We start from the raw sequence: 24198 nt of genomic DNA, 5'->3' as shown, positions 1-24198 counted from the left end.
TAAAAGCAACACAGCTGAACACACCATCCCCACTGTCAAACATGGTGGTGGCAGCATCATTGTTTGGGCCTGCTTTTCTTCAGCAGGGACAGGGAAGATGGTTAAAATTGATGGGAAGGTGGATGGAGCCAAATACAGGACCATTCTGGAAGAAAACCTGATGGAGTCTGCAAAAGACCTGAGACTGGGACGGAGATTTGTCTTCCAACAAGACAATGATCCAAAACATAAAGCAAAATCTACAATGGAATGGTTCAAAAATAATGTCAGTCTCTCGATGTGCAAAACTGATAGAGACATACCCCAAGCGACTTACAGCTGTAATCGCAGCAAAAGGTGGCGCTACAAAGTATTATCTTAAGGGGGCTGAATAATTTTGCACGCCCAATTTTTCAGTTTTTGATTTGTTAAAAAAGTTTGAAATATCCAATAAATGTCGTTCCACTTCATGATTGTGTCCCACTTGTTGTTGATTCTTCACAAAAAAATACAGTTTTATATCTTTATGTTTGAAGCCTGAAATGTGGCAAAAGGTCGCAAAGTTCAAGGGGGCCGAATACTTTCGCAAGGCACTGTACATGGTCTTGACTTACGTATAGAACTCCTCGGCGGGCGAGGTGGACGTGTTGGTCCAGGTGATGTTGCTGTCGGTGGACAGGTAGCGGAGACAGTTGACCGTGTTCCAGGGGTTGGAGCACGTGGTCCAGGGCAGGGTGGGCCGGAACGACGCCAGCAGGTAGTACAGGGCCCACGCCATGATGGTGTTGTAGTAGAACGCAATGTACAGCGCTATGATGCAGATGGCGAAGCCCACACCTAGAGGGAGAGAGAGAGAGAGAGAGAGAGAGAGAGATAACGACTGTACAGGTATAATGCATTACAATGCAGTTATTACAATGCATTGTCAGACTTGTCATGAACCTGTACAGCCCATTTATAATGTCCTATAATCACCATCTAGATGGTGAAGATAATAACTGGTGGAACGAGAGAGAAGAGAGTTTGTGATGGAGAGGAGAGAGCTTGTGATGGAGAGGAGAGAGTTTGTGATGGAGAGGAGAGAGCTTGTGATGGAGAGGAGAGAGTTTGTGATGGAGAGGAGAGAGTTTGTGATGGAGAGGAGAGAGTTTGTGATGGAGAGGGGAGAGTTTGTGATGGAGAGGGGAGAGTTTGTGATGGAGAGGAGAAAGTTTGTGATGGAGAGGGGAGAGTTTGTGATGGAGAGGAGAAAGTTTGTGATGGAGAGGAGAGAGTTTGTGACGGAGAGGAGAGAGTTTGTGATGGAGAGGAGAGAGTTTGTGACGGAGAGAGGAGAGAGTTTGTGACGGAGTGAGGAGAGAGTTTGTGACGGACAGAGGAGAGAGTTTGTGACGGAGAGAGGAGAGAGTTTGTGATGGAGAGGAGAGAGTTTGTGACGGAGAGAGGAGAGAGTGTGTGACGGAGAGGAGAGAGTTTGTTTTTACGTTAGGATTAACACAGGTATGAATAAGAGAGGAGGCAGAGAGTAGGGTAGAGAGAGCGACGAGGCAAGTGGTGGACCCCGGCATTGGACTGATTACACTACCACTATGACCAGACTCCGACCAGATGAGAAGAAAGATTGAGATGAAGGTGTGTTCTGTGTTGTGGCGCTGGTCGGTGCTCACTTGCTCTGTCTATTTTCAAGCTAACTCAAGTTCAACTCAAGTCGGAGATGACATTTGGAAACAACGGAGATTTACATAACATCACGTTTCTAAGCATGCTGGCATTTCTGTGGGAAATGTGACAATTTCCATAACAGAGAGCTGGACATCATCACAACAAGGGGATGCAGAGACTTTCATGAGGAACGTGATGAAGGGGTCGGAGAGTTCATATTATCTGTCTCTCCGGATGTGTCACTCCATTCCTCTCCTGACTCCTCTCCTCCCCCGACTTCTCTCCTGACTCCTCTCCTCCCCCGACTTCTCTCTTGACTTCTCTCCTCCCCGACTCCTCTCCTCCCCCGACATCTCTCTTGACTTCTCTCCTCCCCCGACTCCTCTCCTCCCCGACTCCTCTCCTCTCCTCCCCCGACTTCTCTCTTGACTTCTCTCCTCCCCGACTCCTGACTCCTCTCCTCCCCCAACTTCTCTCTTGACTTCTCTCCTCCCCGACTCCTCTCCTCCCCCAACTTCTCTCTTGACTCCTCTCCTCCCCCGACTTCTCTCCTGACTCCTCTCCTCCCCGACTTCTCTCCTGACTCCTCTCCTCCCCCGACTTCTCTCTTGACTTCTCTCCTCCCCGACTCCTCTCCTCCCCCGACTTCTCTCCTGACTCCTCTCCTCTCCTCCCCCGACTTCTCTCTTGACTTCTCTCCTCCCGGACTCCTCTCCTCCCCAAACTTCTCTCTTGACTCCTCTCCTCCCCCAACTTCTCTCCTGACTCCTCTCCTCCCCGACTTCTCTCCTGACTCCTCTCCTCCCCCGACTCCTCTCCTCCCCCAACTTCTCTCTTGACTCCTCTCCTCCCCGATTCCACTCCTCCCCGACTCCACTCCTCTCCTCCCCCGACTCCACTCCTCTCCTCCCCCGACTCCACTCATCTCCTCCCCCGACTCCACTCATCTCCTCCCCCGACTCCTCCCACGACTCCTCTCCTCCCCCGACTCCACTCCTCCCCCGACTCCACTCCTCTACTCCCCCGACTCCACTCCTCTCCTCCCCTGACTCCACTCCTCTCCTCTTCCGACTCGACTGCTCTCCTCCCCCGACTCATCTCCTCCCCCGACTCTTCTCCTCCCCCGACTCCACTCCTATACCTCCCCCGACTCCACTCCTCTCCTCCCCCGACTCCTCCCCCGACTCCACTCCTCCCCAAACTCCACTCCTCCCCTGACTCCACTCCTCCCCTGACTCCACTCCTCTTCTCCACGACCCGACTCCACTCCTCTCCTCCCCCGACTCCACTCCTCTCCTTCCCCGACTCCACTCCTCTCCTGACTCCACTCCTCTCCTCCCCCGACTCCACTCCTCTCCTCCCCCGACTCAACTCCTCTCCTTCCCCGACTCCACTCCTCCCACAACTTCTCTCTTGACTCCTCTCCTCCCCCGACTCCTCCCCAACTCCACTCCTCCCACAACTTCTCTCTTGACTCCTCTCCTCCCCCGACTCCTCCCCAACTCCTCTCCTCCCCCAACTTCTCTCTTGACTCCACTCCTCCCCAACTCCACTCCTCTCCTCCCCCGACTCCACTCCTCCCCCAACTTCTCTCTTGACTCCTCTCCTCCCCGACTCCTCTCCTCCCCGACTCCACTCCTCCCCAACTCCACTCCTCTCCTCCCCCGACTCCACTCCTCTCCTCCCCCGACTCCTCCCCCGACTCCTCGCCTCCCCCGACTCCACTCTTCCCCCGACTCCACTCCTCTCCTTCCCCGACTCCACTCCTCCCCCAACTTCTCTCTTGACTCCTCTCCTCCCCCGACTCCTCTCCTCCCCAACTCCTCTCCTCTCTTCCCCCGACTCCACTCCTCCCCCAACTTCTCTCTTGACTCCTCTCCTCCCCGACTCCTCTCCTACCCGACTCCACTCCTCCCCGACTCAACTCCTCTCCTCCCACGACTCCACTCCTCTCCTCCCCCGACTCCACTCCTCCCCTGACTCCACTCCTCCCCCGACTCCTCTCCTCCCCCGACTCCACTCCTCCCCGACTCCACTCCTCTCCTCCCCCGACTCCTCCCCCGACTCCTCTCCTTCCCCGACTCCACTCCTCTCCTTCCCCGACTCCACTCCTCCCCCAACTTCTCTCTTGACTCCTCTCCTCCCCCGACTCCTCTCCTCCCCAACTCCTCTCCTCCCCCAACTTCTCTCTTGACTCCACTCCTCCCCGACTCCACTCCTCTCCTCCCACGACTCCACTCCTCTCCTCCCCCAACTTCTCTCTTGACTCCTCTCCTCCCCGACTCCTCTCCTCCCCGACTCCACTCCTCTCCTCCCCCGACTCTACTCCTCTCCTCCCCCGACTCCACTCCTCCCCTGACTCCACTCCTCTCCTCACCCGACTCCTCTCCTCCCCAACTCCTCTCCTCCCCCAACTTCTCTCTTGACTCCACTCCTCCATGACTCCACTCCTCTCCTCCCCCGACTCCACTCCTCCCCCAACTTCTCTCTTGACTCCTCTCCTCCCCGACTCCTCTCCTCCCCGACTCCACTCCTCCCCTGACTCCACTCCTCTCCTCCCCCGACTCCTCCCCCGACTCCTCGCCTCCCCCGACTACACTCCTCCCCCGACTCCACTCCTCTCCTTCCACGACTCCACTCCTCCCCCAACTTCTCTCTTGACTCCTCTCCTCCCCCGACTCCTCTCCTCCCAAACTCCTCTCCTCTCCTCCCCCGACTCCACTCCTCCCCCAATTTCTCTCTTGACTGCTCTCCTCCCCGACTCCTCTCCTCCCCGACTCCACTCCTCTCCTCCACCGTCTCCACTCCTCTCCTCCCCCGACTCCACTCCTCTCCTGACTCCACTCCTCCCCTGACTCCACTCCTCTCCTCCCCCGACTCCTCCCCCGACTCCTCTCCTCCCCCGACTCCACTCTTGACTCCACTCCTCTCCTCCCCCGACTCCACTCCTCTCCTCCCCCGACTCCTCCCCCGACTCCTCCCCCGACTCCTCTCCTTCCCCGACTCCACTAATCTCCTTCCCCGACTCCACTCCTCCCCCAACTTCTCTCTTGACTCCTCTCCTCCCCCGACTCCTCTCCTACCCAACTCCTCTCCTCCCCCAACTTCTCTCTTGACTCCACTCCTCCCCGACTCCACTCCTCTCCTCCCACGACTCCACTCCTCTCCTCCCCCAACTTCTCTCTTGACTCCACTCTTCCCCGACTCCTCTCCTCCCCGACTCCACTCCTCCCCGACTACACTCCTCTCCTCCCCGACTCCAATCCTCTCCTCCCCCGACTCCACTCCTCCCTGACTCCACTCCTCCCCTGACTCCACTCCTCTCCTCACCCGACTCCTCTCCTCACCCGACTCCTCTCCTCCCCCGACTCCTCCCCCGACTCCACTCCTCCCCCGACTCCACTCCTCTCCTTCCACGACTACACTCCTCCCCCAACTTCTCTCTTGACTCCTCTCCTCCCCCGACTCCTCTCCTCCCCAACTCCTCTCCTCTCCTCCCCCGACTCCACTCCTCCCCCAACTTCTCTCTTGACTCCTCTCCTCCCGGACTCCTCTCCTCCCCGACTCCACTCCTCCCCGACTCCACTCCTCTCCTCCCCCGACTCCACTCCTCTCCTCCCCCGACTCCACTCCTCTCCTGACTCCACTCCTCCCCTGACTCCACTCCTCTCCTCACCCGACTTCTCCCCCGACTCCTCTCCCCCCCCGACTCCACTCTTGACTCCACTCCTCTCCTCCCCCGACTCCACTCCTCTCCTCCCCCGACTCCACTCCTCTCCTCCCCCGACTCCACTCCTCTCCTCCCCCGACTCCACTCCTCTCCTGACTCCACTCCTCCCCTGACTCCACTCCTCTCCTCACCCGACTTCTCCCCCGACTCCTCTCCTCCCCCGACTCCACTCTTGACTCCACTCCTCTCCTCCCCCGACTCCACTCCTCTCCTCCCCCGACTCCTCCCCCGACTCCTCTCCTTCCACGACTACACTAATCTCCTTCCCCGACTCCACTCCTCCCCCAACTTCTCTCTTGACTCCTCTCCTCCCCCGACTCCTCTCCTCCCCAACTACTCTCCTCCCCCAACTTCTCTCTTGACTCCACTCCTCCCCGACTCCACGCCTCTCCTCCCACGACTCCACTCCTCTCCTCCCCCAACTTCTCTCTTGACTCCACTCTTCCACGACTCCTCTCCTCCCCGACTCCACTCCTCCCCCGACTCCACTCCTCTCCTTCCCCGACTCCACTCCTCCCCCAACTTCTCTCTTGACTCCTCTCCTCCCCCGACTCCTCTCCTCCCCAACTCCTCTCCTCTCCTCCCCCGACTCCACTCCTCCCCCAACTTCTCTCTTGACTCCTCTCCTCCCCGACTCCTCTCCTCCCCGACTCCACTCCTCCCCGACTCCACTCCACTCCTCCCCCGACTCCACTCCTCTCCTCCCCCGACTCCACTCCTCTCCTGACTCCACTCCTCCACTGACTCCACTCCTCTCCTCACCCGACTCCTCCCCCGACTCCTCTCCTCCCCCGACTCCACTCTTGACTCCACTCCTCTCCTCCCCCGACTCCACTCCTCTCCTCCACTCCTCTCCTCCCCCGACTCCTCCCCCGACTCCTCTCCTTCCCCGACTACACTAATCTCCTTCCCCGACTCCACTCCTCCCCCAACTTCTCTCTTGACTCCTCTCCTCCCCCGACTCCTCTCCTCCCCAACTCCTCTCCTCCCCCAACTTCTCTCTTGACTCCACTCCTCCCCGACTCCACGCCTCTCCTCCCACGACTCCACTCCTCTCCTCCCCCAACTTCTCTCTTGACTCCACTCTTCCACGACTCCTCTCCTCCCCGACTCCACTCCTCCCCGACTCCACTCCTCTCCTCCCCCGACTCCACTCCTCCCCTGACTCCACTCCTCCCCTGACTCCACTCCTCTCCTCACCCGACTCCTCCCCAACTCCTCTCCTCCCCTAACTTCTCTCTTGACTCCACTCCTCCCCGACTCCACTCCTCTCCTCCCCCGACTCCACTCCTCTCCTCCCCCAACTTCTCTCTTGACTCCTCTCCTCCCCGACTCCACTCCTCTCCTCCCCCGACTCCACTCCTCCCCTGACCCCACTCCTCCCCTGACTCCACTCCTCTCCTCCCCAAACTCCACTCCTCCCCTGACTCCACTCCTCTTCTCCCCGACCCGACTCATCTCCTCTCCTCCCCTGACTCCACTCCTCTCCTTCCCCGACTCCACTCCTCTCCTTCCCCGACTCCACTCCTCTCCTCCCCCGACTCCACTCCTCTCCTCCCCCGACTCCACTCCTCTCCTCCCCCGACTCCACTCCTCTCCTCCCCAGACTCCTCCCCCGACTCCACTCCTCCCCAAACTCAACTCCTCCCCTGACTCCACTCCTCCCCTGACTCCACTCCTCCCCTGACTTCACTCCTCTTCTCCCCAACCCGACTCCACTCCTCTCCTCCCCCGACTCCACTCCTCTCCTCCCCCGACTCCTCTCCTCCCCCGACTCCTCTCCTCCCCCAACTTCTCTCTTTACTCCTCTCCTCCCCGACTCCTCTCCTCCCCGACTCCACTCCTCCCTGACTACACTCCTCCCCGACTCCACTCCTCTCCTCCCCCGACTCCACTCCTCTCCTGACTCCACTCCTGACTCCTCCCCTCTCGACTCCTCTCCCCTCCTGACTCCTCTCCTCTCCAATCCTGACTCCTCTCCCCTCCTGACTCCTCTCCCCTCCCCCCCGACTCCTCTCCTCCCCGACTCCACTCCTCCCCCGACTCCACTCCACTCCTCCCCCGACACCACTCCACTCCTCCCCCGACTCCACTCCTCTCCTCCCCCGACTCCTCCCCAAACTCCACTCCTCCCCTGACTCCACTCCTCCCCTGACTCCACTCCTCCCCTGACTCCACTCCTCTTCTCCCCGACCCGACTCCACTCCTCTCCTCCCCCGACTCCACTCCTCTCCTTCCCCGACTCCACTCCTCTCCTCCCCCGACTCCACTCCTCCCCCGACTCCACTCCTCCCCAAACTCCACTCCTCCCCTGACTCCACTCCTCCCCTGACTCCACTCCTCTTCTCCCCGACCCGACTACACTCCTCTCCTCCCCGACTCCACTCCTCTCCTCCCCCGACTCCACTCCTCTCCTGACTCCACTCCACTCCCCTGACTCCTCCCCTCCTCGACTCCTCTCCTCCCCCGACTCCTCTCCCCTCCTGACTCCACTCCTCCCCCGACTCCACCACTCCACTCCTCCCCCGACTCCACTCCTCTCCTCCCCCGACTCCTCCCCAAACTCCACTCCTCCCCCGACTCCACTCCTCCCCCCGACTCCACTCCTCCCCATGACTCCACTCCTCTTCTCCCCGACCCGACTCCACTCCTCTCCTCCCACGACTCCACTCCTCTCCTTCCCCGACTCCACTCCTCCTCTCCTCCCCCGACTCCACTCCTCCCCCGACTCCACTCCTCCCCAAACTCCACTCCTCCCCTGACTCCACTCCTCCCCTGACTCCACTCCTCTTCTCCCCGACCCGACTACACTCCTCTCCTCCCCGACTCCACTCCTCTCCTCCCCCGACTCCACTCCTCTCCTGACTCCACTCCTCCCCCACTCCTCCCCTCTTTACTCCTCTCCTCTCCTCCCCCGACTCCACTCCTCCCTCCCCCGACTCCTCTCCTCCCCCGACTCCTCTCCTCCCCCAACTTCTCTCCTCTCCGGACTCCACTCCTCTCCTCCCCGACTCCTCTCCTCCCCGACTCCACTCCTCCCTGACTACACTCCTCCCCGACTCCACTCCTCCCTCCCCCGACTCCACTCCTCTCCTGACTCCACTCCTGACTCCTCCCCTCTCGACTCCTCTCCCCTCCTGACTCCTCTCCTCTCCAACTCCCCTCCTGACTCCTCTCCCCCCTCCTGACTCCTCTCCCCTCCCTCCCCCGACTCCTCTCCTCCCCGACTCCACTCCTCCCGCGACTCCACTCCACTCCGCCCCCCACACCACGCCACGCCTCCCCCGCCTCCACTCCTCTCCTCCCCCGACTCCTCCCCAAACTCCACTCCTCCCCTGACTCCACTCCTCCCCTGACTCCACTCCTCCCCTGACTCCACTCCTCTCCCCGACCCGACTCCACTCCTCTCCTCCCCCGACTCCACTCCTCTCCTCCCCCGACTCCACTCCTCTCCTCCTCCCCCGACTCCACTCCTCCCCCGACTCCACTCCTCCCCAAACTCCACTCCTCCCCTGACTCCACTCCTCCCCTGACTCCACTCCTCTTCTCCCCGACCCGACTACACTCCTCTCCTCCCCGACTCCACTCCTCTCCTCCCCCGACTCCACTCCTCTCCTGACTCCACTCCTGACTCCTCCCCTCTCGACTCCTCTCCCCTCCTGACTCCTCTCCTCTCCAATCCTGACTCCTCTCCCCTCCTGACTCCTCTCCCCTCCCCCCCGACTCCTCTCCTCCCCCGACTCCACTCCTCCCCCGACTCCACTCCACTCCTCCCCCGACTCCACTCCACTCCTCCCCCGACTCCACTCCTCTCCTCCCCCGACTCCACTCCTCTCCTCCCCTGACTCCACTCCTCTCCTCCCCAAACTCCACTCCTCCCCTGACTCCACTCCTCTTCTCCCCGACCCGACTCCATCTCCTCTCCTCCCCCGACTCCACTCCTCTCCTTCCCCGACTACTCCTCTCCTCCCCCCTCTCCTCCCCCGACTCCACTCCTCTCCTCCCCCGACTCCACTCCTCTCCTCCCCCGACTCCACTCCTCCCCCCCAGACTCCTCCCCCGACTCCACTCCTCCCCAAACTCCTCCTCCCCTGACTCCACTCCCCTGACTCCACTCCTCCCCTGACTCCACTCCTCTTCTCCCCGACCCGACTACACTCCTCTCCTCCCCGACTCCACTCCTCTCCTCCCCCGACTCCACTCCTCTCCTGACTCCACTCCTGACTCCTCCCCTCTCGACTCCTCTCCCCTCTCCTCTCTGACTCCTCTCCTCTCCAATCCTGACTCCTCTCCCCTCCCCTCCTGACTCCTCCCCCGACTCCTCCACTCCTCCCCCGACTCCACTCCCTCCTCCCTCCGACTCCACTCCACTCCTCCTCCCCCGACTCCACTCCTCTCCTCCCCCGACTCCACTCCTCTCCTCCCCCGACTCCACTCCTCCCCTCCCCCGACTCCAAACTCCACTCCTACCCTGACTCCACTCCTCCCCTGACTCCACTCCTCTTCTCCCCGACCCGACTCCACTCCTCTCCTCCCACGACTCCACTCCTCTCCTTCCCCGACTCCACTCCTCTCCTCCCCCGACTCCACTCCTCTCCTCCCCCGACTCCACTCCTCCCCAAACTCCACTCCTCCCCTGACTCCACTCCTCCCCTGACTCCACTCCTCTTCTCCCCGACCCGACTACACTCCTCTCCTCCCCCGACTCCACTCCTCTCCTCCCCCAACTCCACTCCTCTCCTCCCCCGACTCCTCTCCTCCCCCAACTTCTCTCTTTACTCCTCTCCTCCCCGACTCCTCTACTCCCCGACTCCACTCCTCCCTGACTACACTCCTCCCCGAGTCCACTCCTCTCCACCCCCGACTCCACTCCTCTCCGGACTCCACTCCTCTCCTCCCCCGACTCCACTCCTCTCCCGACTCCACTCCTCTCCTCCCCCGACTACACCTCCCCCGACTCCACTCCTCCCCCGACTCCTCTCCTCTCCTGACTCCACTCCTGACTCCTCCCCTCTCGACTCCTCTCTCCTCCTGACCCCTCTCCTCTCCCCTCCTGACTCCCCTCCTGACTCCTCTCCTTTCCCCTCCCCCCTCTCGACGCCTCTCCTCCCCCGACTCCACTCGTCTCCTCCCCCGACTCCACTCCTCTCCTCCCCCGACTCCACTCCTCTCCTTCCCCGACTCCACTCCTCTCCTCCCCCGACTCCACTCCTCTCCTCCCCCGACTCCACTCCTCCCCCGAATCCTATCCTCTCCTCTCCTCCCCCGACTCCTCTCCTCTCCTGACTCCTCTCCTGACTCCTCCCCTCTCAACTCTTCTCCCCTCCTGACTCCTCTCCTCTCCCCTCCTGACTCCTCTCCCCTCCTGACTCCTCTCCACTCCCCTCCCCCCGCCTCTCCTCCCCAGACTCCTCTCCTTCCCCGACTCCACTCGTCTCCTCCCCCGACTCCACTCCTCTCCTGACTCCACTCCTGACTCCTCCCCTCTCGACTCCTCTCCCCTCCTGACTCCTCTTCTCTCCCCTCCTAACTCCTCTCCCCTCCTGACTCCTCTCCACTCCCCTCCCCCCTCCCGACGCCTCTCCTCATCAGACTCCTCTCCTCCCACGACTCCACTCGTCTCCTCCCCTGACTCCACTCCTATCCACTCCTATCCTCCCCCGACTCCTCTCCTCTCCTGACTCCTCCCCTCTTGACTCCTCTCCCCTCCTGACTCCTCTCCACTCCCCTCCCCCCTCCCGACGCCTCTCCTCCCCAGACTCCTCTCCTCCCCCGACTCCACTCGTCTCCTCCCCTGACTCCACTCCTCTCCTCCCCCGACTCCTCTCCTCTCCTGACTCCACTCCTGACTGCTCCCCTCTTGACTCCTCTCCCCTCCTGACTCCTCTCCTCTCCCCTCCTGACTCCTCTCCCTCCCCTCCTGACTCCTCTCCACTCCCCTCCCCTCCCCCCTCCCGACGCCTCTCCTCCCCAGACTCCTCTCCTCCCCCGACTCCTCTCCTCCCCCAACTTCTCTCTTTACTCCTCTCCTCCCCGACTCCTCTCCTCCCCGACTCCACTCCTCCCTGACTACACTCCTCCCCGACTCCACTCCTCTCCTCCCCCGACTCCACTCCTCTCCTGACTCCACTCCTGACTCCTCCCCTCTCGACTCCTGACTCCTCTCCTCTCCAATCCTGACTCCTCTCCCCTCCTGACTCCTCTCCCCTCCCCCCCGACTCCTCTCCTCCCCCGACTCCACTCCTCCCCCGACTCCACTCCACTCCTCCCCCGACTCCACTCCACTCCTCCCCCGACTCCACTCCTCTCCTCCCCCGACTCCACTCCTCTCCTCCCCCGACTCCACTCCTCTCCTCCCCCGACTCCTCCCCAAACTCCACTCCTACCCTGACTCCACTCCTCCCCTGACTCCACTCCTCTTCTCCCCGACCCGACTCCACTCCTCTCCTCCCACGACTCCACTCCTCTCCTTCCCCGACTCCACTCCTCTCCTCCCCCGACTCCACTCCTCTCCTCCCCCGACTCCACTCCTCCCCAAACTCCACTCCTCCCCTGACTCCACTCCTCCCCTGACTCCACTCCTCTTCTCCCCGACCCGACTACACTCCTCTCCTCCCCCGACTCCACTCCTCTCCTCCCCCAACTCCACTCCTCTCCTCCCCCGACTCCTCTCCTCCCCCAACTTCTCTCTTTACTCCTCTCCTCCCCGACTCCTCTACTCCCCGACTCCACTCCTCCCTGACTACACTCCTCCCCGAGTCCACTCCTCTCCACCCCCGACTCCACTCCTCTCCGGACTCCACTCCTCTCCTCCCCCGACTCCACTCCTCTCCCGACTCCACTCCTCTCCTCCCCCGACTACACACCTCCCCCGACTCCACTCCTCCCCCGACTCCTCTCCTCTCCTGACTCCACTCCTGACTCCTCCCCTCTCGACTCCTCTCTCCTCCTGACCCCTCTCCTCTCCCCTCCTGACTCCCCTCCTGACTCCTCTCCTTTCCCCTCCCCCCTCTCGACGCCTCTCCTCCCCCGACTCCACTCGTCTCCTCCCCCGACTCCACTCCTCTCCTCCCCCGACTCCACTCCTCTCCTTCCCCGACTCCACTCCTCTCCTCCCCCGACTCCACTCCTCTCCTCCCCCGACTCCACTCCTCTCCTCCCCAGACTCCTCCCCCGACTCCACTCCTCCCCAAACTCAACTCCTCCCCTGACTCCACTCCTCCCCTGACTCCACTCCTCCCCTGACTTCACTCCTCTTCTCCCCAACCCGACTCCACTCCTCTCCTCCCCCGACTCCACTCCTCTCCTCCCCCGACTCCTCTCCTCCCCCGACTCCTCTCCTCCCCCAACTTCTCTCTTTACTCCTCTCCTCCCCGACTCCTCTCCTCCCCGACTCCACTCCTCCCTGACTACACTCCTCCCCGACTCCACTCCTCTCCTCCCCCGACTCCACTCCTCTCCTGACTCCACTCCTGACTCCTCCCCTCTCGACTCCTCTCCCCTCCTGACTCCTCTCCTCTCCAATCCTGACTCCTCTCCCCTCCTGACTCCTCTCCCCTCCCCCCCGACTCCTCTCCTCCCCGACTCCACTCCTCCCCCGACTCCACTCCACTCCTCCCCCGACACCACTCCACTCCTCCCCCGACTCCACTCCTCTCCTCCCCCGACTCCTCCCCAAACTCCACTCCTCCCCTGACTCCACTCCTCCCCTGACTCCACTCCTCCCCTGACTCCACTCCTCTTCTCCCCGACCCGACTCCACTCCTCTCCTCCCCCGACTCCACTCCTCTCCTTCCCCGACTCCACTCCTCTCCTCCCCCGACTCCACTCCTCCCCCGACTCCACTCCTCCCCAAACTCCACTCCTCCCCTGACTCCACTCCTCCCCTGACTCCACTCCTCTTCTCCCCGACCCGACTACACTCCTCTCCTCCCCGACTCCACTCCTCTCCTCCCCCGACTCCACTCCTCTCCTGACTCCACTCCTGACTCCTCCCCTCTCGACTCCTCTCCCCTCCTGACTCCTCTCCTCTCCAATCCTGACTCCTCTCCCCTCCCCTCCTGACTCCTCTCCCCTCCCCCCCGACTCCTCTCCTCCCCCGACTCCACTCCTCCCCCGACTCCACTCCACTCCTCCCCCGACTCCACTCCACTCCTCCCCCGACTCCACTCCTCTCCTCCCCCGACTCCACTCCTCTCCTCCCCCGACTCCACTCCTCTCCTCCCCCGACTCCTCCCCAAACTCCACTCCTACCCTGACTCCACTCCTCCCCTGACTCCACTCCTCTTCTCCCCGACCCGACTCCACTCCTCTCCTCCCACGACTCCACTCCTCTCCTTCCCCGACTCCACTCCTCTCCTCCCCCGACTCCACTCCTCTCCTCCCCCGACTCCACTCCTCCCCAAACTCCACTCCTCCCCTGACTCCACTCCTCCCCTGACTCCACTCCTCTTCTCCCCGACCCGACTACACTCCTCTCCTCCCCCAACTCCACTCCTCTCCTCCCCCGACTCCTCTCCTCCCCCAACTTCTCTCTTTACTCCTCTCCTCCCCGACTCCTCTACTCCCCGACTCCACTCCTCCCTGACTACACTCCTCCCCGAGTCCACTCCTCTCCACCCCCGACTCCACTCCTCTCCGGACTCCACTCCTCTCCTCCCCCGACTCCACTCCTCTCCCGACTCCACTCCTCTCCTCCCCCGACTACACACCTCCCCCGACTCCACTCCTCCCCCGACTCCTCTCCTCTCCTGACTCCACTCCTGACTCCTCCCCTCTCGACTCCTCTCTCCTCCTGACCCCTCTCCTCTCCCCTCCTGACTCCCCTCCTGACTCCTCTCCTTTCCCCTCCCCCCTCTCGACGCCTCTCCTCCCCCGACTCCACTCGTCTCCTCCCCCGACTCCACTCCTCTCCTCCCCCGACTCCACTCCTCTCCTTCCCCGACTCCACTCCTCTCCTCCCCCGACTCCACTCCTCTCCTCCCCCGACTCCACTCCTCCCCCGAATCCTATCCTCTCCTCTCCTCCCCCGACTCCTCTCCTCTCCTGACTCCTCTCCTGACTCCTCCCCTCTCAACTCTTCTCCCCTCCTGACTCCTCTCCTCTCCCCTCCTGACTCCTCTCCCCTCCTGACTCCTCTCCACTCCCCTCCCCCCGCCTCTCCTCCCCAGACTCCTCTCCTTCCCCGACTCCACTCGTCTCCTCCCCCGACTCCACTCCTCTCCTGACTCCACTCCTGACTCCTCCCCTCTCGACTCCTCTCCCCTCCTGACTCCTCTTCTCTCCCCTCCTAACTCCTCTCCCCTCCTGACTCCTCTCCACTCCCCTCCCCCCTCCCGACGCCTCTCCTCATCAGACTCCTCTCCTCCCACGACTCCACTCGTCTCCTCCCCTGACTCCACTCCTATCCACTCCTATCCTCCCCCGACTCCTCTCCTCTCCTGACTCCTCCCCTCTTGACTCCTCTCCCCTCCTGACTCCTCTCCACTCCCCTCCCCCCTCCCGACGCCTCTCCTCCCCAGACTCCTCTCCTCCCCCGACTCCACTCGTCTCCTCCCCTGACTCCACTCCTCTCCTCCCCCGACTCCTCTCCTCTCCTGACTCCACTCCTGACTGCTCCCCTCTTGACTCCTCTCCCCTCCTGACTCCTCTCCTCTCCCCTCCTGACTCCTCTCCCCTCCTGACTCCTCTCCACTCCCCTCCCCCCTCCCGACGCCTCTCCTCCCCAGACTCCTCTCCTCCCCCGACTCCTCTCCTCCCCCAACTTCTCTCTTTACTCCTCTCCTCCCCGACTCCTCTCCTCCCCGACTCCACTCCTCCCTGAGTCTATTCATCCCCGACTCCACTCCTCTCCTCCCCCGACTCCACTCCTCTCCTGACTCCACTCCTGACTCCTCCCCTCTCGACTCCTCTCCTCTCCAATCCTGACTCCTCTCCCCTAATGACTCCTCTCCCCTCCCCCCCGACTCCTCTCCTCCCCGACTCCACTCCTCCCCCGACTCCACTCCACTCCTCCCCCGACACCACTCCACTCCTCCCCCGACTCCACTCCTCTCCTCCCCCGACTCCTCCCCAAACTCCACTCCTCCCCTGACTCCACTCCTCCCCTGACTCCACTCCTCCCCTGACTCCACTCCTCTTCTCCCCGACCCGACTCCACTCCTCTCCTCCCCCGACTCCACTCCTCTCCTCCCCCGACTCCACTCCTCTCCTCCCCCGACTCCACTCCTCCCCCGACTCCACTCCTCCCCAAACTCCACTCCTCCCCTGACTCCACTCCTCCCCTGACTCCACTCCTCTTCTCCCCGACCCGACTACACTCCTCTCCTCCCCGACTCCACTCCTCTCCTCCCCCGACTCCACTCCTCTCCTGACTCCACTCCTGACTCCTCCCCTCTCGACTCCTCTCCCCTCCTGACTCCTCTCCTCTCCAATCCTGACTCCTCTCCCCTCCTGACTCCTCTCCCCTCCCCCCCGACTCCTCTCCTCCCCCGACTCCACTCCTCCCCCGACTCCACTCCACTCCTCCCCCGACTCTACTCCACTCCTCCCCCGACTCCACTCCTCTCCTCCCCCGACTCCACTCCTCTCCTCCCCCGACTCCACTCCTCTCCTCCCCCGACTCCTCCCCAAACTCCACTCCTACCCTGACTCCACTCCTCCCCTGACTCCACTCCTCTTCTCCCCGACCCGACTCCACTCCTCTCCTCCCACGACTCCACTCCTCTCCTTCCCCGACTCCACTCCTCTCCTCCCCCGACTCCACTCCTCTCCTCCCCCGACTCCACTCCTCCCCAAACTCCACTCCTCCCCTGACTCCACTCCTCCCCTGACTCCACTCCTCTTCTCCCCGACCCGACTACACTCCTCTCCTCCCCCGACTCCACTCCTCTCCTCCCCCAACTCCACTCCTCTCCTCCCCCGACTCCTCTCCTCCCCCAACTTCTCTCTTTACTCCTCTCCACTCCCCTCCCCCCTCCCGACGCCTCTCCTCATCAGACTCCTCTCCTCCCACGACTCCACTCGTCTCCTCCCCTGACTCCACTCCTCTCCTCCCCCGACTCCTTTCCTCTCCTGACTCCTCCCCTCTTGACTCCTCTCCCCTCCTGACTCCTCTCCACTCCCCTCCCCCCTCCCGACGCCTCTCCTCCCCAGACTCCTCTCCTCCCCCGACTCCACTCGTCTCCTCCCTTGACTCCACTCCTCTCCTCTCCTCTCCTGACTCCACTCCTGACTGCTCCCCTCTTGACTCCTCTCCCCTCCTGACTCCTCTCCTCTCCCCTCCTGACTCCTCTCCCCTCCTGACTCCTCTCCACTCCCCTCCCCCCTCCCGACGCCTCTCCTCCCCAGACTCCTCTCCTCCCCCGACTCCACTTGTCTCCTCCCCCGACTCCACTCCTCCCCCGACTCCACTCCTCCCCGACTCCACTCCTCTCCTCCCCCTACTCCATTCCTCTCCTCCCCCGACTCCACTCCTCCCCCTGACTCCACTCCTCCCCGACTCCACTACTCTCCTCCCCCGACTCCTCTCCTCTCCTGACTCCTCCCCTCTCGACTCCTCTCCCCTCCTGACTCCTCTCCATTCCCCTCCCCCCTCCCGACGCCTCTCCTCCCCAGACTCCTCTCCTCCCCCGACTGCACTCGTCTCCTCCCCGACTCCACTCCTCCCCCGACTCCACTCCTCCCCTTACTCCACTCCTCCCCTGACTCCACTCCTCTCCTCCCCCGACTCCTCTCCTCTCCTGACTCCACTCCTGACTCCTCCCCTCTCGACTCCTCTCCCCTCCTGACTCCTCTCCTCTCCCCTCCTGACTCCTGACTCCTCTCCACTCCCCTCCCCCCTCCCGACGCCTCTCCTCCCAGACTCCTCTCCTCCCCCGACTCCACTCGTCTCCTCCCCCTGACTCCACTCCTCCCCCGACTCCACTCCTCCCCTTACTCCACTCCTCTCCTCCCCCGACTCCTCTCCTGACTCCACTCCTGACTCCTCCCCTCTCGACTCCTCTCCCCTCCTGACTCCTCTCCTCTCGCCTCCTGACTCCTCTCCCCTCCTGACTCCTCTCCACTCCCCTCCCGACGCCTCTCCTCCCCCGACTCCACTCCTCTCCTCCCCCGACTCCACTCCTCTCCTCCCCCGACTCCACTCCTCTCCTCCCCCGACTCCACTCCTCTCCTCCCCCGACTCCACTCCTCTCCTCCCCCAACTTCACTCCTCTTCTCCCCCGACTACACTCCTCTTCTCCCCCGACTCCCCTCCTCTCCTGACTCCTACCCTCTCCCGACTCCTCTCCCCTCCCCACTCCTCTCCTCTCCCCTCCCCCCTCCCGACTCCTCTTCTTCCCAGACTCCTCAACTCCCCCGACTCCTCTCCTCCCCCGGCACATCTCCTCCCCCGGCTCATCTTCTCCCCCGACTCATTTCTTCTCCCCCGACTCATCTCTCCTCCCCCGGCTCATCTCTTCTCCCCTGACTCATCTCTCCTCCCCCGGCTCATCTCTTCTCCCCTGACTCATCTCTTCTCCCCTGACTCATCTCTTCTCCCCTGACTCATCTCTTCTCCCCTGACTCATCTCTTCTCCCTCGACTCCTCTTCTCCCCTGACTCATCTCTTCTCCATAACACTTATGTTAACAAAATGTGTCAAATCCACCCCCTCCACTCCTCTCCTCCCCTCCTCTCTTCTTACCCTTGAAGATGGGGCAGATGTGTTTCCAGATGGAGATGCAGCCGCTGCGGTGGAACTGCCCCAGTGCCAGCTCCATGTAGAACAGAGGCACGCCGCCGAATACCGCCATCAACATGTAGGGCAGCAGGAAGGCACCTGGGACAACAGGTAAAAGACAGAGAGACTCATTCATGAGTCAAAAATATAAACTCCACATGTTTCATAGCTGCACTCTTTGTCGGATGTCTACACACCTCATCTAACAACAACTGACAACAACATCTGGAACATTCAACACTGACCTGTACCTGACCCTAAAGGCCAAGGGGAGTGAGGGGAGGAATTGGACATGTCAGAGAGAGAGAAAAAAGACATGCAGAACCCTGGAGACTACCAGGGAGATAGGCTTCAGTCCAGACAAGCCCTGTCTCTTTCTCTATTTGATTAGGAATGTATATCTGTGTGGTTGACATGAAAGCAAAGATAACTGTTGATTGAGTAGCTGGGGCTAAGAGACAGGTTATTAAGCAATGAAAGAGAGAGATAGTCAGAGAGAGCGAGAGGGAGAGAGAGATAGAGAGGGAGAAAAAGAGAGAGAGTCCGAGAGAGAGCCAGAGAGGGAGTCAGAGAGAGAGCCAGAGAGAGAGTCAGAGAGAGAGAGAGAGAGAGAGAGAGAAAGAGAGAGAGAGAGAGAGAGAGAAAGAGAGAGAGTCAGAGAGAGAGAGCCAGAGAGAGAGTCAGAGAGAGCCAGAGAGAGAGAGGGAGAGAGAGAGAGAGAGAGAGAGAGAGAGAGAGAGAGAGAGAGAGAAAGAGATAAATACAAAGAAAAACAATTAATAGTGTTGCTTCTATCAAGTGTCCCCCTGTCTCCCATCTCTCTCTCTCTCTCTCTCTTTCCCTCGTAACAGAGAAACAGGATATTGCAAAGATTTTGTTATTGCAAATTCAATAAAATGGAATCGGAGGCCTGTATTTGATGTGAGGGGGAGAGTTGTAGAAAAGCAGGGAGGACAACAGAGTTCCCTTGTAAACATCTGGGGACATTAGAGGAACATTTATTTATGGTTGTCGTCATTACAGAAGACATAAGGTTTAACGTGCATATATTTACCCAGTGCTATTTCTTTCCCAGGTGTAAACGTTACTTTGATCCACGTTTTGGTTGGTTTGAATGGCCTGTATTTTCCAGACGCTCTGTCCGATTTATCCCTGTTTTATGGTTCTTTATCTAGCTATATGATTAAGTGTGGAAAGCTATTTTCAATCTTCATTAATGTTTATTGTCACCAGTATACTGTAGATGGTTTAGTTGTATCTGTCCATTTCCTCAACCTCCCTTTCTCTTTCCCCAGCTACAGATTCTTTCCTTTCCAGTGTTACATTTTCCCTCAACCTGGGTCGTGTTCATTAGGCACCAAATGAAAGAAAACAGCCTGAAAGAAGGAGGGAGTACCTAGAATTGTCCAATAAGAAATGCTTATTTTAGCTTTTTGCAACTGCGTGCTCAAATGAACAGGTCTCACCTCCGCCATTTTGATAGCAGATGTAGGGGAAGCGCCACACATTTCCCAGGTCCACGGCGTAGCCAATCACAGACAACAGAAAGTCCATCTTCTTGCTCCAGGTCTCCCGGGGCCGGTCCAGACTGGTCTGCTGGACCACTAGAGTCCTGGGGGCCCCTGTGGGTACACCTCCCGCTCCCTCCTTTGGGCTCTGCGCTGTGGACGTGGGGTACCCGTTGGACACCCCTCCTGACCCCCCACCAGAGTTCACTTTGGGGTCCCCCTTCTCGGCCACCCCTCCGTCAGCCAGCATGAGTCTGCCGTTCTCTTGCGATGACTCCTCCCCTTTCTCTTTCTCTCCGCCTTCGTTCTCTCTGTCCATCACCACTGACTGCGTCATCTCCATGGCGATGGCCGGTGGTTAGGGGCGTGGTGTGGTTGTTAGCAGAGACGGTGGACTTTTGGCACGGTGTGATGAGGTGCCCATCAGGGGATGAGGGGTAGCATAGAGAGAGAGAGAGAGAGCGAGAGAGAGAGAGAGCAGGTGTGACTGGGCCAGGTGGGACTCTTTGCCTGGCACCACCACCTTTTATGACAAACGCCAGCGGGGACACAACCGGTACCAGACTGCAACACAAACACAACATCACTGGTGTTATTTACCATTGTGAATTACCTGTGTATTTTTTCGTGTGGTCTTTTTGCTTTGGGCTTCTCTGGAATATCCTGAGTGGTTAGTTCGCACAGGGAAAGACGGAGACAAATGGGAGAAGTCACTGAGACTGACTGGTAATACGTCACTATGGGGTTAAAAGTGTGAAACACTGGGGGAAATGTGAAATCTGAAAGTCCCTGCCAAATAAGGCCTGAGGGGATTCTGCTAGAACACGTTGGTTTATTTTCTTTCTTGACATTGTTGTAACTGCCCGAAGCTACAATCACATCTGATTTCTTGGGTCTCTATACATTTGGAGATAAAATACGAAAGTTGAACCTCACCACATACATTAGACGAAAAGGGGGGGGGGGGGGGGGGGGGGGATATACAGGCAGCAACAAGATTTGAAAGGAAGAGAAACAGAGTTAGAAGAAGTATATAGTTTGATAGATCAAGTCAACGTGCAGTCGGTGTGTAAAGGCAGGGTGGAACGAGGGGATAGGGGGAAATGCATCCAGAAACCAAACGACTTCCTCTGATTGTGATAATGAAAATTGTTACTTGATACCCTGATAACACATATTTTCTACCAGAAAACATGTACGTTCCACATATTCTTCTTGTACAGTACTTTGTCCTCGTTTTCCTTTTGACAGTATGAGTATAATCAAGATATCATGATTTACGAACTTCATGACTGGTTAAATCAAATTAAGAAATACTTAAAAAAACATTTTTTTTTTTACAGAAAATAAAATATCTAACTACTTAGAATTTTTAACCCCTTTTTAATTTGTATGTTGAACTACTTTTCAGCGTGGTCACAGTAGGTATTTACCACAGTTATATGCAAAAGTACCCAATGGGAGAATTTCTCCAGCCTGTTTGTTTAAATACATGTATTTTCACTGTAACTACCCTTCATGAGTCATTATCATTTACCTTTCATTTAATCCATATACACATAGATGTTAGACAGACTATAAGTCTAGCAGTAGACTGAAAACGTAGTGTACTAGTGTCCAATAATAGTGCTGTAATGTGCAGACTCACAGTAAAGTCATTGAATAAAGTCGTGTACTTCTATAATGGAACATTAGGAGAGCTCCGTGTCTGATGGTTAAAACGGTCGCTGAAACCACATGCTATCCTTTTATTTACGAGCCTTCCTCTTCCTACAATGTATTTATTCACATTATTAGGGAGCTATTTTCTACATCTCTCCTGAGCGGCTCTAAATCCTACCGCGTTGTCTAATGTTTGAATTTCACACTGAAAGAAAAGGAGAAAAAAAACATTGTGCGTGGTAAAAATTGCAGACGGATCACCTTTGACAGCGACCATGAACATCAATCTAAAAAGAACATGTATTAAATATGCACTACGATACATTGACTCACATTTTTCATTTGGCCATTTGTTTTTTTTGACAAACGTTGACCACATACCCCGCTTAAGAAGTCCCAGGATTTGAGTAAGAAATTAGTTCAACTGAAAAAAGGAAGGAGGAAAAAACGTTTTTTTGGCGCAAATCGCCTCGTTTTATACTCGTTTGCTTCAATTGGAATTTAATGGGAAAGGGAGAGTTAATTCAAATGGAATGCCCTTATCCCGATTAAAAGTAATTGTCCAGCAAATTCTCCATGGAATTCCAGTCCATACCCCTATCAGTCACGCAGAATGCTTCTATCCAAGCCGCATAGGGCACCTGGACTGACATCCAGGACCGTGGAAGCAGTCAGAAATGAAGATGAGAAAAGAACAGCTGGAAGACAGAGTGCAAAGTGTGACACCCCAAATAGGTACTTCCTGGTAAAGTGCAGCAGAAATATTGGGAATAACAATTAGTTCACACTCATCAGGGAAATGAAACTTGCTCTAAAGTACTGTATCTTTTACTCTCTGGGTTGCCGTATAGCACTTACATTAGCTCGTCACTGAGTCACGTCAAACAACCGCTTCATCATCAAAGAAAGTCCAGCTGAGGATGAAATCATTGAGCAACATATCTGAAATATCATTGCGATCAGATCCCACAAGAATCCGACAAGTTCGGAAAATAGGAGAAATTTGGAGCTATGAAGAAAATGCACTTTTGTCAAGGTTATCATAGCGTAAGCTTGCAAGCTTGACATTAAAAACATGAAATTAAAACACTTTAATATGGGGGGGGGGGCTTCCAATGTCCGCCACTGACCACTTTACATTACATTAACAAAGATTAAACAATTCAGCCAACTCTGAGCATTATTGTTCTGTTACAGAGACAAACAAATGATGTTTAGCAGAAATAATGGGTAGCGGTCAAGGAATCAACGCAAGCCGTCTCTGGGAAAAATACAAAATAAATCACAATTGGGGGTTTCTTGAGGGGAGGTTCTTGTTTTCGTGTAAGACAACGAGGAACCAGAACACATAACACATGATCTCCATCCCTATCACCACCGTATCTAGTGTCTATGGTGCATGCTCTTTGGTCGACATTACTTCAAATCAGATAATTCAACTGCAAGTCCACATTACTAGTGAGAATTGCTTCAACTTGCACTCTTCTAGGAGTGTTAATGTAAAAATAAATGTAAAATACAGGATGTAAACAGAACACACTAGCAAATATGATGAGGTAGAAAGAGTGTAACACACGAGGTAAAAACCCAATGGAACTTTTTCCATCTACAACTTACATGATGCTCTATCGTTGCGTAAACGTGCTATGGTAAGCGTGCGTAAACACATCAAGACAGACTGTTTGCCCAGTAGAGCACTCAAACCTCACACTATACACACGTTGAAGTTTGGTCTGGCACAAACACATATATGCATAGAACCATTGAGAAGCACACGCACACGCACACGCACACACACACACAAACACACACACACACACACACACACACACAATGTCCAGAATGCAGCCCTACCGTGCAGTGGTTCCGTAGTTATGTGGGGGTCTGTGTCAGGGTGGTACTCACCACCGTCCCTCTGAAGAACACGTACAGACACTCCCCCTACACCCCGCTGGAGTTTCTTACACCCTCTTCCTCTACTCTCTCTGTGTCCCTCTTCCTCTACTCTCTCTGTGTCCCTCTTCCTCTACTCTCTCTGTGTCCCTCTTCCTCTACTCTCTCTGTGTCCCTCTTCCTCTACTCTCTCTGTGTCCCTCTTCCTCCACTCTCTCTCTCTGTCTCCCTCTTTATCCACTCTCTCTCTCTCTCTCTCTGTCTCCCTCTTCCTCTACTCTCTCTGTGTCGCTCTTCCTCCACTCTCTCTATGTCCCTCTTCCTCCACTCTCTCTCTCCCTCTTCCTCCAATCTCTATCTCTCTCTCCGTGTCCCTCTTCCTCCACTCTCTCTCTCCCTCTCTTGGTGTCCCTCTTCCTCCACTCTCTCTCTCTGTGTCCCTCTTTCTCAACTCTCTCTCTCTGTCTCCCTCTTCCTCCACTCTCTGTCTCCCTCTTTCTCCACTCTCTCTCTCTCTGTGTCCCGCATTCTCCACTCTCTCGCTCTGTTTCCCTCTTTCTCCACTCTCTCTCTCTCTCTGTGTCCCTCTTCCTCCTCTCTCTCTCTCTCTCTCTTTGTGTCCCTCTTCCTCCACTCTCTCTCTCTCTCTGTGTCCGTCTTCCTCCACTCTCTCTCTCTATGTCCCTCTTCCTCCACTCTCTCTCTCCCTCTTCCTCGACTCTTTCTCTCGCTCTGTCTCCCTCCACTCTCTCTCTCTCTCTCTCTGTGTCCCTCTTCCTCCACTCTCTGTCTGTGTCCCTCTCTCTCCACTCTCTCGCTCTGTCTCCCTCTTTCTCCTTCTCTCTCTTTCCTATACACAATCATATTTACTTACTGCTTACTTCCATTTGACATCTATGTGGGAATTATTTTATATATATTTTTTTATGAAAGCCTAGATAAAGTTCCAGACATCTGTTAGCTGCCTATCATCGCCGGACTGCAATCTACGCTCCTAATCAGCTGTGGAATATTGAAGACAATGAATCAATCAAAGCATCCCC

At 57.9% G+C, this 24198-nt stretch overlaps 1 protein-coding gene across 1 annotated transcript in view; it reads right to left on the bottom strand.

Moving 5' to 3' along the window:
• LOC139385648 (sodium-dependent serotonin transporter-like) overlaps positions 1 to 23276 on the bottom strand; it is a 41147-nt gene extending 17871 nt beyond the window's left edge. The window contains exons 1-4 of the mRNA XM_071130878.1: positions 23117 to 23276; positions 19559 to 20164; positions 18057 to 18191; positions 594 to 816 (exon numbers count right to left, since the gene is read on the bottom strand). Of these exons, the coding sequence (XP_070986979.1) occupies positions 594 to 816; positions 18057 to 18191; positions 19559 to 19943 (743 nt within the window). The 5' untranslated portion in view covers positions 19944 to 20164; positions 23117 to 23276. The remainder of the gene's footprint in view (positions 1 to 593; positions 817 to 18056; positions 18192 to 19558; positions 20165 to 23116) is intronic.
• Positions 23277 to 24198: the final 922 nt, after the last annotated feature.

This window comes from Oncorhynchus clarkii, chromosome 27 (assembly GCF_045791955.1).
Source record: "Oncorhynchus clarkii lewisi isolate Uvic-CL-2024 chromosome 27, UVic_Ocla_1.0, whole genome shotgun sequence".
NCBI lineage: Eukaryota > Metazoa > Chordata > Actinopteri > Salmoniformes > Salmonidae > Oncorhynchus > Oncorhynchus clarkii.
Note: the sequence above shows the minus strand (reverse complement) of the source record. Positions and strands in the feature narration are given on the sequence as shown.